Source organism: Canis lupus, chromosome 21 (genome assembly GCF_011100685.1).
Source record: "Canis lupus familiaris isolate Mischka breed German Shepherd chromosome 21, alternate assembly UU_Cfam_GSD_1.0, whole genome shotgun sequence".
NCBI classification, from domain to species: domain Eukaryota; kingdom Metazoa; phylum Chordata; class Mammalia; order Carnivora; family Canidae; genus Canis; species Canis lupus.
The window spans coordinates 36,894,849-36,910,021 of record NC_049242.1 but is presented as its reverse complement, the minus strand read 5'-3'; the positions used below and the strand labels follow the sequence as shown (position 1 = coordinate 36,910,021).

General features: G+C 52.7%; 1 protein-coding gene across 16 annotated transcripts in view; it reads right to left on the bottom strand.

Annotated features, from left to right (window-relative positions):
* Positions 1 to 15,173, bottom strand: part of ARNTL (aryl hydrocarbon receptor nuclear translocator like) — a 101,444-nt gene that overhangs the window by 20,732 nt on the left and 65,539 nt on the right. For 6 of the 16 annotated variants that reach the window (XM_038569070.1, XM_038569067.1, XM_038569068.1 and 3 more), the window contains 8 exons: positions 13,074 to 13,202; positions 10,234 to 10,366; positions 9,411 to 9,563; positions 8,825 to 8,845; positions 7,069 to 7,107; positions 6,712 to 6,753; positions 5,223 to 5,380; positions 3,519 to 3,598 (listed from right to left, as the gene is read on the bottom strand). In XM_038569070.1, coding sequence (XP_038424998.1) covers positions 3,519 to 3,598; positions 5,223 to 5,380; positions 6,712 to 6,753; positions 7,069 to 7,107; positions 8,825 to 8,845; positions 9,411 to 9,550 — 480 coding nt within the window. In that variant the 5' untranslated portion in view covers positions 9,551 to 9,563; positions 10,234 to 10,366; positions 13,074 to 13,202. Of the gene's footprint in view, positions 1 to 3,518; positions 3,599 to 5,222; positions 5,381 to 6,711; positions 6,754 to 7,068; positions 7,108 to 8,535; positions 8,607 to 8,824; positions 8,846 to 9,410; positions 9,564 to 10,233; positions 10,367 to 13,073; positions 13,203 to 15,173 lie in introns of those variants that run through there. The other 10 variants (XM_038569071.1, XM_038569076.1, XM_038569075.1 and 7 more) reach the window with 3 other exon arrangements.

Sequence of the window (15,173 nt, the reverse complement as noted above, 5' to 3'; positions counted from 1 at the left end):
GGAGGGTGCTCCACGCTCGGTCACGTGCTTGCTTTCAGGCTCAGCAAACACAGTTCTAATCTTGCTTTATTCACCAGTCCTCAGTCTGTTCTTTGGAAAAATCTAGAGAAACCCAATTCCCTTTTCCACAGAGGGGCCTCTGGGGATGTAATTTAATTCAAAGAACTAAGAAATGAATTCGTGTGCCAGAGGCAAAATAATGGCACAGGCACCTGTGCAGACAGGAAAGCAGTAGGAGGGGAACCACTGCGCTGAGAAGGCGCCAGGCCCCTCAGCCAGAAGGGAGCTGGGGCCGCTCCCTCCCTAAGCTGGCCCCCTAAGCTGGCACAGGGCAGGGGAGGACAGTGGAGAGGAAGAGACTTTCCAAGCACCATCTGCTGGAAGCCTCGTTCTGTCAAAAAATAGGGTATTAATAACTTGCGCACCACCTTGCAGACAGTCTCACATCTAACACGAGAAGTGTCTTGAGGCTTTCGTTGGTGCAGGGAAGCAGCACAAAAGGTAGGTGACTCGGAAGAGGTGCCTGCGACATCCTGGAGGGAATGCTGAACCCCTGATGGGAACAAAGTGGGTTGCAACCCATCCAGGGCGAGAGAGTGAGCTCCCGTCAGCCTATAGGGAAGGCTCCAAACATCCTGACTCTGTTTCCCCCGGGCAGATAAACACCACCAGGTGAAGGAGCCAGGGCCTAGGGGCCACCTGACAAGTGGAGATGGGTGGGGTGCCGTGGGCACACGGCGCCGCAGAAGACAGGGCAGGCTCCCTGGCGAGGGAGGACGGGGTTAGCGGGGGAGGCAGGCCAAAGCTCTGGGGGCGCCTGCCTAGTTTTCAGAACACGGGAGGTGGAGCACCCAGGCTGGCCCTGACACGCCACTTGCCAAAGCCATTTGAAAGCTCTTGGTGGAGAAGTCAGACCTGCACTGGTGAGGAAAAGCACAAGTCCAGTTCCCGCTGCCCACCCCTCCAACACCACCTGAGCGGCCCCCGCCGTCTGTGCACAAAAGTTCTGGGAAGTGGACTCCCGGAATGGCAAGGGATTAGATGGTGCCTCATGGCCACAGGCAGGTGCCAGGGGTGGGGCAGGGGACAGAGAGGTTTCATCGGGGGAGACCCAGCACCACTGATGCTGCAGGATGCAGAAGCACAGGAAAGGCAAGCCTGAGATGAAGTATTTAGCTTAAACGGCATGAAAATCCTTGGTCCATACCCTGGCAAGTGTGGGCATGTGACAGGAAATTCAGAAAAGTAGGAGCAAGTTATTAAACATTTGCTGTTGCAAAGGGAGCTTCTTTATATATTACATGTAGATCTATAAAGATACATACAGAGAGAAACCTATAGAGAACACAGGCTTCGTACACTTTATAGGTGTTCAAAACCAAACCCGTTTGTGTATATACACACATTCATTTTTTTCCCCTAAAGACATCCAATCAGCAGTACGGCAATCAGGCCCTGTCCCGGGATTGCGGGGCCCAGTGCAGAATGGATATGCAGAGGCCCTGGTTCAAAAGTCAGGATCTTCCAGACAGCAAGAGCAGGACATTAAAACAAGCGCTGGGCCCCGTGTGGCTGCGTAGGGTGCGTGCCCATGAAGCCAGCCCTGGTGGTTTCTCCAGAGCTGCTGCCGACACAGTTAGTAGCTTAACTGCAGCAGGTCCTCCCTGAGGACCGGGCCAGCCTTATGAAAGGAGGATGGAGAGGGCAGTGCAGAGCTGCGTCAGAGTAACTGTGCCCTGGCAGAGGTGGCCCAAGGACCATCCCAAACTTGCTGGGACACCCCCCCCCCCCCGCCCCCAACGTGTTTATTGTGGACTTGGATTTTCCAAGGGCCGTGCATACAGAACTAAGTCTCAAAAACGAAAGACACACCAGGCCTGCCTGTGGGATCTACCTATCGCAAGCAGCTTCGAAGGATCACTAATGACCACCTGGAACATAGGGCCACCCAATAAATAGACTTTGGTAGAAACAGAAGTTCAAAAAACCCAAGTGCACCTATACAGGATGGACAAAACCTGACCTAACAATAATCCATGTACAGGAATGGGAGGGATGGTATCACAGTGGCCCAAAACGTGGCACTAATAGGATGGCTTCTGTGGCAAGGAAGGCACCAGGCCCATGCCATCCCAGGCCAACCAGACCACAGCTGACGCTCTGTACTGGGTGGTGAGAGCCACTTTCGGAGGAAAATCTAGCAAATGGCTGTGGCTCTGGAAAGTGTGTGTGGCAAATGCTGATGGGGGACCCTCGCCTGCCTCTACTATGATGGCGGGAAAAATCTAAATCCTTGCCCTGAAGCTAGGGGTCATCAGGTAACATCTTCTGGAGAAGCTGACATCTACAATCGGGCTTTCAGGAAGGCACAGCTTTTCTTGAGAAGAGGGACAGCTGGGCTAGACACTGCGCTGCCCCTTGTGTCTGGCTGGCGTGGCTACACTGAGGAAGCAAGCTGTACACTAGCTCAGCAGGACTGTTCTCGAAGACAGGAAGAGCCTGGTTCTGGCCGCCCTCACGGAGCCACCACCCCCTCATGGCCTACCCCAGGACCAGCTATATTTGGGAAACAAAACCCCATTTGTTCATCAGGTCATCTGTTCCTTGCAGCTGAAAGCTTTCCAATTAAGATAACACGCGAGGCAGGGATGGGTAGAGAATGCTGGAGTGAGCACACAGGCCAGACGTACAGAGGACCGGAAGCCCGGCAGAGCTGAAAGTCAGGGTGACAACAGAGTGGGCCTGGTGTCCCAAGGCCTGGCAAATGTCTGCTCAAGAGAGGTGCCCAGATACTGTAGGAGCTTAGCAAGCAAGGTCCACCCTGGCTGTGGGGGGAAGGAGGCTGGTATAGTTCCCTTCAGTTAGGTTTTTCTGTTTTTCTTTTTATAGTTTACAAGAGGACAGGTTTCTGAATCCTGTTTCTTTCCCTTCGATTTCCAAGTTGATCTCACTCTACCCAGAGGCAGACCCAATCCCACACGGAAGCCAAGTTTGCATGGCGCCACCTCGACGGCCTCTCCGCAGAGAGGAGCAAGATGAAGTGAGCGCTACGGCCAGGAGGGGAGAGCCTCGCATCCCCCATTTCTTTTCCTCCTTGGCAAGAGGAGTCTTTGGAAGCTTTGTTGCTTTGATGGGGTTTTGGCGGAAGAGTAGATGTGGATGTTTTTGCGCCAGCGGTTAAGTGAGAAGACGACAAATGCTCAATTATCGGTGTCCATCCTTTTCTAAAGCCTTCATGCGGGAATGGGATTCTTCACTACCTATTTTTGACAAAATCCTGCATCCTTCTATTTAAAAACCACAGTAGCCTGGGCCTTCCATTTTTGTCTAAGCAAGCGTGGAAGGGGAGGAGGAAGACCTCAGGGAAAGAATGTGAAGACTGTCCAGACAGAGGTGGAGACCCAAAAGACGAGGGGCCTCAGAAGGTCCAAAGGTTAGACATCAAATTCCCACAGGCTGGTACCTCACCCAGAAATTCATAAAAGTGTGTACAAAACAAGCTCGTAATTGCGACATACCCTGAGAATGAGGTGTTTCAATTCATCATCTGACAGGAAAGTCGGCTTATAATTTGCTTCTGTGTATGGATTGGTGGCACCTTAGGGAGAAGAAAAGAGAAAGAGTTGGTCCACTTTCTATTCAGGTAACGTCTCATTCCACTTCACCGCCTCCACCCTTCCAGATGCGGCCTGGCCCCTGCCACCTGGAACTTCAATCTTACTTTCTTTTTCCTTAACAGAGACAGGGCTAGATCGGGCCTCGGACAGAAGCCATTGAAAAAACAACACTGTTGCCCACAGGGGACCTAGCGAGTTTGCTCTGGCCACTGGAGGGGAGCCAAGAGGTAATAGACAGAAGGAAAAATCTGTTTCAAAGAGAGAAGGCAGCACCGGAAGCCAAGCGGCAGAGGGTCCTGGGAGGATTCCCTCCTCCCAAGATTGACATTAAATGGGTTGACCAGCAGTCCCTCAAATCGTCACGCTGAGCCTTCCTGGGAAATCATCCAGGCTGCCAGGCCCTGAGTAAATAAATACATTGTAGACGGCGTTTGGTGGGAGTGCTTCTTCATCGGACGAGGCAAATGAGCTTGGCAACCCAGAGAAATGCATCACTTAAGTGACTACAGCTCTGGGTCCTCGGGCTGAGAGGGGACAAGATGCTTAAAAGGCCGTCAGTCTGGCATCGCATCGGAGAACAGTAAGAGAAAAATGCCAGCAGCAAATGACCTGGAATCCGCAAAAACAGAACAGTGAAGAAATAAAACAGAAAAGGTCCATGATTCACAGCACACGGGGAAGGAGGGTGACAGATGTGCCTGGGACTTTCACATCAACTAACCAGGCACAGGCTGAGCCACATCCCGGCTTTTTATGACTCGAGATGTGTCACTCGTTTCCTTCCAACTTAATAAAAGTTAGCTTGTAATAACCTAATCTCTATCACCTTCACTAAGAGGAAATTCTAGTGGACACGACGCAGACAGGTCTGAATGGGGATCGCAAGTCAGACAAAACCGGCGACTGTGCCCTTCTGGTGGCTTTGTGGAAACACGAAGACACAATCCTTGTAGCACGCGGGTCAGAGGTCTGAGCGGACTGAGCACCCACTTTCCAGTTCCCTCCGAGGGTCCGAGGCCCCACCGGAGCGCCACTTCCACCTTCCTGCCCCGCGTGCTCGCCCGCCCCGTGCTCGGAGAGGAAGGAAGACGCTGCCTCCCTCGTGAAGACTCTATCTGGTTTGGGAATGTTCCAGGAACATGAAAATACCATCAGTGTTCATCCCTGACAGTAAAATGCAGCAAGAACCATCAGCCGGTGACTCACTCCTTAAAGGAGCCATGGTGAATTTTCCTCTGAAAGACAGGAAGGGACCCCCCCACCGGCATCCCTAGGTGCACCCGTCCTTCTGACAGCCGGCACCCAGGCCACCCTACATGCAAGATGTGTGGCCCCCTCGGCTACACACGGCACCCGAGGATCACAGGCACGTGCAGACACGAGCATGCATCACAGCCTCTACCCCCTGGGCAGGAGGAACGGCTGCAAAACCCCAACCGGACCCCATGTAAGCTCAGTGATCACCCCACGTGGCACCAGGCCTGTTGCTCAAGGCTGCACATTTGTCAACTGACACACACTGTACTGGGGACTCAGGCACAACTGAGGCGAGGGAGGCAACATGTGCGGACAAGGTCACAAAGAAGATGAAGCCCGAGGTCTCACCTCGTAACGTCTTCATGTGCTGAACGGCCATCCTCAGCACGGTAAGCTTATCTAACTTCCTGGACATGGCGTTGCACGTGGGCACCAGGGAAGCCAACTCATCAATGAAACTGTTCATTTTATCCCGACGCCTCTTCTCAATCTGACTGTGAGCTTCCCTGCACAACAAGGGGAAAAACGATTTCTATAAAATGAGGCCGAGCCTCAGGGAAACGACGACAAAAATAAGCCGTAACTGGTTTTGACATTTCCCCTGACAGGCCACCTTTACAACGTGCACCAGGTTTTGAACTAGACTTTTTGACTAGTCACCAAAATAGTGGCCTCCCTGCCAGGGGTCACTACTGGGGTTTTGTAGGCCTCCCTCATACTTAGCATGAAGGAGAAATAGGACAAAACAAAAACAAAAACAAAAAAAACAACCAAAACTGTCTGCTCAGAGCAAACTGGATGGCTGATTTCTCATTTCTTTTCCTCTCAGCCTCTGTAAGGTTGCATTTTAAGGTAAGCATGAAAGGAAAGAGAAGGGAGGTGGGGTCTGCAAAGAGTGAAGCTTCTGGAATGGCCACTGGGGGGATCCTGTGATCCCGAAGTGGTCTCTGAGGTTGTGAGGAGCCCGCGGTGCACCTGTCAGAGACTCCCTGACTGAGTCACTAGGTAACCAATGCCGCCATCTTTGGACCAACCGCGACCCCACCAAGATATAGCAGACGCTGCATCTGTCCCCGAGAGCTTCCTCTGAAGAATGTTCTACTCTTCCCTCCCCGGCGTGGCCACGCAGCAAGGCAGGAGGGTGCTTCCACAGGTACGCACTCTCCCCGACTACTTTGTACCTGCCACTGTGATTGTCCCTATGGAGGTGCATCACCCTTGGAAACGCAGTTTGCTGCCATAGCAACAGAGCCACCAAGCAGGACCCCCCACCAAGGCTAGGCTGTGCAGGAGGGGGAAGCCAGGAGTCTCAGGTCAGTCAAATTCTATGGCATGACAGCCTCAGAGGGCCCTGGAGCTAATGGCAGGAGCGCGGAAGACCCACGTGGATGGGGGCAGCACATGTGGCTGGAGGCAGGAAGGACCGAGTCAAAGAATCTACTCAAAGGAGCCCCATGTCCGGCCTCACAGTGCAGGGAGGGCCACTTTGAGAGGGGAGGCCCAGCCCAAGCACGAGTCACTGAGCCAGGTCTCCTCTGGGGGCCCTCGAGTCAGGAAGCAGCAACCTGCTGAAGACAGCTGGGGAAAAGCTTCAGCCTTGAAGGACTTCCTGCTACTCCAAGGGCCCCTTCAGGTTTAATGGGCTTAGACAGCCAAGAGCGAAGGCCACTCCAGTGTGGAGGGGACAAGGGGCAGGCGGCCACCTCAAGCGAAGGCCCTCAACCCCTTCCCCATCCCCGAAAGGATGCTCAGACCAGCAGGGACCAGACACAGAGCCACCTCAGCCGTGCTCTCAACACCCAGAGCCAGGACGGTTTAGAGACAGGCCCGCCCTTACCTTGCATTTTTTATCCTTCCTTGGTGCTCTGTGTAGTCTAACCTGGAACGGAAGAAAAAAAAAAAGCAAAAGATAAAACACGATCCCTAGGAGACTAATGGCCAAGTTACAAAGCTCTCTTTTCTTCCCAGCTTCATTCATTTCCCGGCTTAATCCCTGTCCTCTCTCTCAACACACAAGGGCTCCTGATGTTAGCTACGCCGGGGGCCAGGGGTGACCATCTTGAACTCCCCGGCTCACAGCCTCCCTCTTATCCCCAGTCAAGGACATGGGTGAGATCTGCGCCAACTAACAGAACACGTAATTATGCAAGGAAAACCACTAGCAGGATGAAGGTCACGACTGGGTTCATGGTACCTTCCGTGAGGGTCGTCTTTGTCTGTGTCCATGCTTTCTCTGAAAAAAACAAGAGAGAACGTGAGTTTTTGTTAATCAAGACATACGAAGCAGCTTCTTACAACATGGAAGGCTCTCATTTATCCAGAAACCAAATAGTCAGAATGTTCAAATGGCCACAGTACTGATTATCGACACAGGATCGTCAGACACACACAGCTTGCACCTACTACGAAACTAGGACCGGGTTTCTGGATGACCAAACAAAAGCTACGTATGGTCATCCACAGAGCTTGCATGGTAATATTTTAGGCCATATTCTGAAGATCGGGAATACACAGCATTTATGGACATTCTTAATCAGAGTATCCAAATAACCAGAATACCTCATTGTTCCCATCATTCTGGATAAATGGAGTTTATTCATTTGCAGAACATACCAAGCCTCAAATATACCTGTGCATATTTGGTGGGGGGGGGGGGGGGGAGACGAATGTACCCACAGAGAAGCACTGAGCGGAGTCCTGAGGCAGCTTCTCAAAGGCACTGATACCCAGTGTTCTGGTTCTCAGCCAGGTGGGAACCTCCTCGGCCTAAGGAGCTGGGATCCAGGGCACGAGTGGGGCCAAGGGGCATGGAACCCTGTCAGGCCACAGAGCGTCCTGGGGTCACGGCAGGGATCTACCTCCCTTTTATAGACTCCAGAGGTCCCAGTTTCATGGCACTTTATGGTTCAACAGAAAACAGACTAGAATCCTCCAAGAAGGGGGTTCCAAATCTCCCTGGGGTCAGCCCACACCCTTCTCCAGCCCCTAAGCTTATCAGCAGGAGGGCCCTGACTGGCACCTGAGCCTTTCCTTCTTTTTTGTCTGGGAAGAACAGAGGGACATGGCCCTTCAAGCAATGGAGCCTCAAGGGCAAAAGCCACTTTTCTCAGGAGCACTAAATCACATCATGGGCATTCTGGGACAGTGGTTCCCAACCAGGAGCCCTTGGCTGCCTCACAGGCAGAGAACTTCTCCAGCTAGTCCTAAAGCACAGCAGAGAAACCATTCAGGCCACAGGGGAAAATGAAAGCTCTCCCTCCCCTTCTGTCTTGGCTCGTATCTGCTCACCAAGGCCTGGATCATCATCTCAGGTGAAGAGAGCTCCGCCTGACAGATCAGATACATTCAGCACATTAAGATGACCGGGAAGGGGGCTAGGGGTGCTTAATATGGTCTCCACAAATCACAGAAGATTTGCAAGGGGTCCATGAGGGAAACCTGGAGGTCTTGGGTGGGGACACAACAGGGGACCACAGGTTTAGATCGCAGAGGTCTTAGAAGGCACCGGTGACTCCACGAGAACTTGCTCAAGACAAGAGGTCTGTGGAAAAACTCCTGGCCTCCCTGTGGGGGATGGACTGGTCCAGAAGAACCCTCTCAGGCCTCACACCCACTCTCCATCCCCTGGGAGTCGCCTGCTCAATCATCTGGGGTCACTTACACATTAATCATAGCATCTCCTAGTGGGCATCTGACCTTCGGTCACTGTGCTCCCCAAATTCGACCTGTGAACTTCAGCAGAAAGGACATCTGCTGTGGGGGAGACACCTCCTTGGAGATTTTTCCCTCATTAAACAAAAGAAAACCTCTCCAGTGGACGTCGGGATAAGATTGCACGCAGTTGCCTCAACAAAACAAAACGTGCCTTAGAAGGTTCTCCGCATCGCCCTATCCCCTGGGTGTGTGTACAGATATACAAGAGTGGACTGTAAGTGGGAAAATTTACTTACTCAAAAGAAAAGTCATCAAGTCTAAAAAGAAACAAAAATACTATTTAATATAACAGGTACATAGTAATTGGAGTAATGTTTCAGGGTGGTGTCAATGCTCCTACGGTGCTTTGGGAGAGGACCTGCACTCACACCTGCCACAAACAATTAAGCAACCGAGGTCTTCCTCAGAGAGGCCTTCAGGCAAAGTTCTCTTTGAAACCATGAGGTTACACCCAGGACAAATTTGCACTGGGCTAAGCCAGCTGGCTCAAGGGAGCCAAGGAGGACAAAGGAAACGGTAAAAGGTAGACCTTGGCTTTAGGGCTCTTCCTTTTCCCCTGATGTGGGACAATTTGGGGACAGGAGGGGGGATGTGGGTGCCTCAGCAGTGCTGGAGGCTCCATCCTGCTTGCAATCCAGTGGGGAGATAAAAACAACAACAACAATAGACCCCACTGTATGGCCGCCTAGACTTGTAGCTTTCATTTCCAGCCCTTTCCACAAAGAGGACCCCTTCTTCCAGGAGGAACAGGAGCCAGCCCTTCAGCGTGCCAGGAGTAGACACCAAGTTCAGGCAGAGGAAGAGGAGCCCAGAAGGCCTTACTGGTAGTCGGTGGAGCTGCCTTTCCGCTTCCGGTTGCAATCCATGCCACTGGTGCCGAGGGGGCTGGAGAGGAGGTCGGTGGGGCCTGGGGACATGAAGTCACTGATTGTCGAAGAAATGTCCATTCTCTGGTCAGCCATTGGAGGTCTGCAACTGGCACAAGGAGGCACAGAGGTGATTTCTAGGCGCCCTTCTAACGTGGTGGAGAGCGGGGTACTGGGCTGTTGCGCCAACACGGCTCCCACCCAGCAGCAGGAGTAGGGACACCGCAGACTGGCGAGAACAGGATGTGCCTTAGGAGTTAGCATAGAGAACGGAGGTTGACCTGCTCATAGCTCTGATGAAGACACAAAGTTCAGAGCAACTGGGTGGCTTCTCCTGGGTGCCCGTGCTAGGGCATGCAAGAACGATTCCAGAACCCAAGGCTCTATGGACTTGGAGCCCAGTGCTCCTCCCATGAGGGGACCAGATATCCTCTGACAGCTCTCATTTTATTTTCTTGCAATCAATAAAATAAACACAATTCACTCGTTATCTTTGTATTTTTGTTACAACTCTTGTAAAAGTCATTGGAAAGCAGAAAATATCCTTTCTCCGGCCATGAGTCTCTCTTGGGAGCTGGGGAAGATATGGTCCCCCGTCTATCACGGGGCCGGGCAAAGTCTGTCCTGACTGCCCTGACCAGCCTTTGCCCCCAGCATCCCCTGCAAGGAAAACCTGCATGATGACACAAAGACAGTGCAGACAAATTTGCAAAACATTTTGAGAATCCACATTTTATAAGCGTGGGGTAAGTCGGCCCAAAAAAGAGGCTGATGAGTACCTTGCAAGGGACTCCAACTCCAAACCAAGTCGAAGAGGGAGGGCCCGTGCGCTGCCCACCCACACGGGGGTCCCAGCTCCACACCAGGTGACTGGGGCGGTCACTCCCTCTCCCTGGGCTCAAGTTTCTTCATCTGCAAAGCAAGAGGGGGCTGTGAGCTCATTTGCCTGATTTCTGTTCCACCCACAGATGAGTGCACCAGGTTAGGTGTGCGCCAACTTTTCACTTTCACAACCACAGCCAGAGGGAGCATCTTTGTGTTCTAACTCCAGGCACTTGAGCTATTATCTCTCCGTCTAAATGTCTAAAAGCAGGACAAAAGGGAACACACATAATATGTCTTGGTACATTCTGGAACACTGTGCTGCTGAAAAGCTCCAATAATTTCTATCCCCAGCAAGAGCTCCTGTCAATCTGAAGGAAAAAACAAAACCCCATTGGTTTTTACTTGCATTTTTAAATGATTACGGATGGTGTCCCTATGTTTATAGACATGTGTCTGGTTTCCTTTCTGCCCACTCATGTCCTGTTTTCCTACCACGTTTTCTTCAGTATGGATGGGCCTCCTAACTCATGTTCACCTGGGCACCGGAACCTGGTGGCAGAGAAGCACACGGTGAACCGGCTGCTCTCCTTTCCCATCCACCGCCTCGCGCACCTCCAATGCCAGTGCTGCCCGCTGCTCCTTGGCTCCCCTGCTCCGTGGATTCCCCCATCTGCCACCAAGCACGTCATACCCTCTCTTTTCTCCTCAAGCCTCCAACAGCTCCCCATCCTCCCTCTAGCAGATACTTTGCTTTCTACTTCATGGAGAAAAGGGAGCGCATCCACTGGCCCACCTAGACGCTGCTGGTTAGGAGCCCCCACCCCCTCTCACTAGGGCAGATCATTGCCCCAGGATTCTCTCCCTGCCACGCACCCTGCACTATCCACTTTCCCCACCCTACTGGGTCACTCTCACTTGGATAAACATGAACAACAACCCTCATCTTGGGGAAAACACACACGCTTTTCTGAACTCCATTCCCTTCTAGCTGGTACCCCCATTTTTCTGTTTCCAGTTCTTTTCCTCTTACTCTCTATAAAGCAACACAAATTGGGCTTTTGTCCCCATCATTCCGACAGAATAGCCCTGTTAGGTGCCCCAGTGGGCTCGTCATTGTCATTGCTAAGTCTGGTAGCTGGTTCTCCAACCTCCCTACCTGCCCCATCCTGACATCTGCTAGAGCTGATCTGTCCCTCCTCACTGTCTCTCAGCTCCGGAGAGGCCACCTCCTCATTGTCCCCTTCTATTTCAGTGGCCACCCATTCCTTGCGGGTCTCTTTTGTGGCTACTTCCTCCTCCCTCACCTCTACATGAGGGTCCTGCAGATGTCCTCAGACTTCCTCGGCCTATACCCACTCCCCAAGAGGTCTAATTTTGCTGCTTCAGATATGATCTATGCTATGAGAACTCCCAAATTTATCCCTCCAGCCTGGACTGCTCTTGAATTCCAAACTTACACGGCAAAGAGGCCTCCAACTGAAATGTCCAAACCAAACCCCCTGGTTCTCCCCGAGCCAAGCCCCTTGGTGATGCTCACATCAGTAAGTGGTACTTCTGAATGCTCGGGCCCCAAACCTAGAAGTCATCCTGACTCCTTGCTTCCTTTTACAACCTGCACCCAACCTGTTAGAAAATCCCATCAGCTCCCACTTCTCTCCTTGCTCCTTTGTATTTCTGCTCAAATGTCACTTCAGCAGTGAAGCTTCTCTGAATATCCATATACTACAACACCCCACCAGGACCAATCATACCTAACCACCCCCACCTGGCTTCATTTTTTTCCCATAGCCCCTAGCAATAATCTACTTCTTTATTTACTAGCTTCCTCTCCATTAGACCATTAGACTAGGAGCATCAGAAGAGCGGGCATTTTGTTCAGTTCACTACTTGCACCTTAGTGGCCTAGGACACTTTCTAGCATATGGAAAGTACCTAACAAATAGGTGTTGAATGAATACGTAAATTCGTATATTTGGGATATTCATTCCTTGTTTGTCACAGATGTCATAAATACCCACCCCCTTTTTGCCTTTTAACTTTGCTTACAGTATTTATAGGTGATACTAGAAGTGACATGTTTTTTCAAAGCCTTTTTGCACCCTAAATTATAAATATCCTCTTTACTAATATTTTTATGATTTACTTAGCTCCTAATCCATCTGGAAATTACTTCTGGTATACTACCTACGGTTGGAGGTACCTACCTATTGCCCTTCAGTGGACAGGTAACTGTGCCGACACCATTTACCAGACCAGACCATTTACCAATCATCTGAAATGCCACCTTTATGGATTTATGGTCTATTTGTAGACTTCCTCTTCTGGTCCTTGGATCTAGTTACTTCCAATCCAGTACCACACTATTTGATATTGTGGCCTCATAATACATTTCCACTATTAGGTAGAACAAACCCTCTTCCTCTTCAGACTTTTCATTTTCAGAAATTTCCAGGTTATTCCAGTGGATTCTTTGAGGAGCGTTCTATAATCATGTAATCACATCGAAGGCCCTGACAGGTGCTGCTAGGAGCTGTTATCACAGATATCAGGAGTACAGAGCCCGACCCTCGGGGTCTCGGTGAGCCTTTGGGCTGCCCAGCAGACACGGGGGTGCTACCTCTAGCCCCCACTCCCTCTTTTTGAGCAGCTGGACAGTTGCAGGAGGTGGACTACCCCAAGCTTCAGGGCTGCTGGGAGAAACCACACTTTCTGAAAGAAGAACTACCGTGGAGGCCGCCAACGATAGCAGGTGTGGGGGGCGGGGGGAGGGGGCTTGGGTGTGTGATTTTATTACCTGAAGTTATAGTTCTTAAAGCTCAGATCCACCCTGGGCGGAGCAAGGGGCCACGGGACTTATTGGTCACCTCAAAGCGAGTCTCATGTTTTGTAGTTTCCTTTCAGGCAGTCAACTTCTTCCAGAAACCTACAGCGGGGCCCACAAGGAAAGAAAACCCACACAGGTCACTTGGGGGAAGATACACCGCACAACCCACTGGCTCCGCTCGAGGCGGCCAGGCCGGTGGCTCACGTCCTCACCGCCGGCGCCCGCTCAGCTAACCTGCCAACACGTGGAGGAGCTCGCGGGAGGGCTTCTCTGTGGAAGACGCTGCTTTTTATTTATTTAATTAATTTACTTATTTTATTTTAAAAGATTTTATTTATTTATTCATGAGAGACACACAGAGAGAGGCAGAGGCACAGGCGGAGGGAGAAGCAGGCTCCATGCAGGGAGCCCGACGTGGGACTCGATCCCGGGACTCCAGGGCCACACCCTGGGCTGAAGGCAGATGCTCAACCGCTGAGCCACCCAGGGATCCCAAGACACTGCTTTTTAAAGGACTAAACATGGATCCTTGGACGCGGCCTTAAGGGACAGAAGACAACTGGACTTTTCATTTCTCCTACTGGGTCAGGCAATAAAAATAATAGCGCCCGCTTCTTGAGGGAGTGCTGGGTGTCAGGCACCGTCCCTACTGCAGGTCCCTACTGCAGGTCCCTACTGCTTCACGGCCTTGGGCCCGCACACAACTCTGGGAGGCAGATCCTCTGGTCTTCGCCTACAGGAGAGGACGGGGCAGAGAGAGACGAGGCAGAGAGAGGCTGTGGGGGACAGCAGGCGAGGTGACACGGCGGAGGCGCGGGGCCCCGGGACAGTGGACACTAAGCCACCGCACGCACGCGGCACCCGAGAGCAAGTGAGGCCTTTGGAGAGAAGGGCCCGGAAGCTCTGGGCACCCCGGGCACCCCGAGCTGCGGGCACGGTCGGCGGGGAGAAGGCTCCGAGCCACGCGCGGCCTGCGGCCCGTCCCCCTCCCGCGCAGGGCAGGGTCAGCTCCCGACAGCCGTGAACCTCCCTGAAGCAAAGGTCCCGGGGCTTCCTGCGGCCTCGGTGGACCTGCGGCTTCCCCACTGCGAGGCCTTCAAATGGACGTCCTCCCGACGCCCGCCCCTCTGCGGTCTGACTCCGGGAGCCAGTGTGGACACGGCCTTGGAGCCCTGCCCCCAAGCCCCCGGGCCGAGCTGCCCCGCCTCGGCCGGCCTCCCCACACTCGCCCCACACTCTTCTCCGGCACCCAACCGGGCAATCCAGGGCCCACGCGGGCGCCCTCTCCTCCCCTCCCCACCGGCCCTCTGTCCCCTGGCCACCGACTCCATCCAGGCTGCTCCGGTCGCACACAGGACACCCCCTCACTTAAACACTCCAGGGGCTTTACTGCTCTGCCCTGAGCCTTCCAGAAGCTCCCTGCCAGGACACACCAAGCCTCCAGGGCAGGCTGGCCCGCTTGCATCCTGCCCCGCCATCTGCTCCCCAAGGCTCTGGGCCACCGGGAAACGTAAGTTCTCAAGCACACGTGGCCTCAACTATGCCCACGCCGTTTGCAGGTGTGGCTCCCTTTACCCACTGGGCACCTGGTGAACTCCTGCTTTCCTTTCAAGTGCCCCCAGGTGGCAGCTCCTCAGAGAAGCCTTCCGGCTCTCCCCGTGCCGCTCTGACCCTTCTCTTGGCACCTGTGGCCCTCTGCCTCCGCCCCACGATCTCACTACTAGGGTGCTCCCACTACACCCCTCACTCTCTCCCCCCCATGGCTCCAAAATTTAGAGGAAGGCTCTCAGTGCCAGACGCCATGTAAAATGTATTATTTGGACCAATTGTCCCAATACTCAAATTTACTTTATAGACATAATGAATGCTAACATAAATCCTGGCACTCTATCTTACAAAACAAAAACCAGAAGGCCTTGGGGCACCTGGGTGGCTCAGCAGTTAAGCGTCTGCCTTCAGCTCAGCGTGTGATCCCCGGGGTCCCAGGATCGAGTCCCACATCAGGCTCCCTGCTCAGCGTGGAGCCTGCTTCTCCCTCTGCCTGTGTCTCTGCCTTTCTCTGTGTCTTTC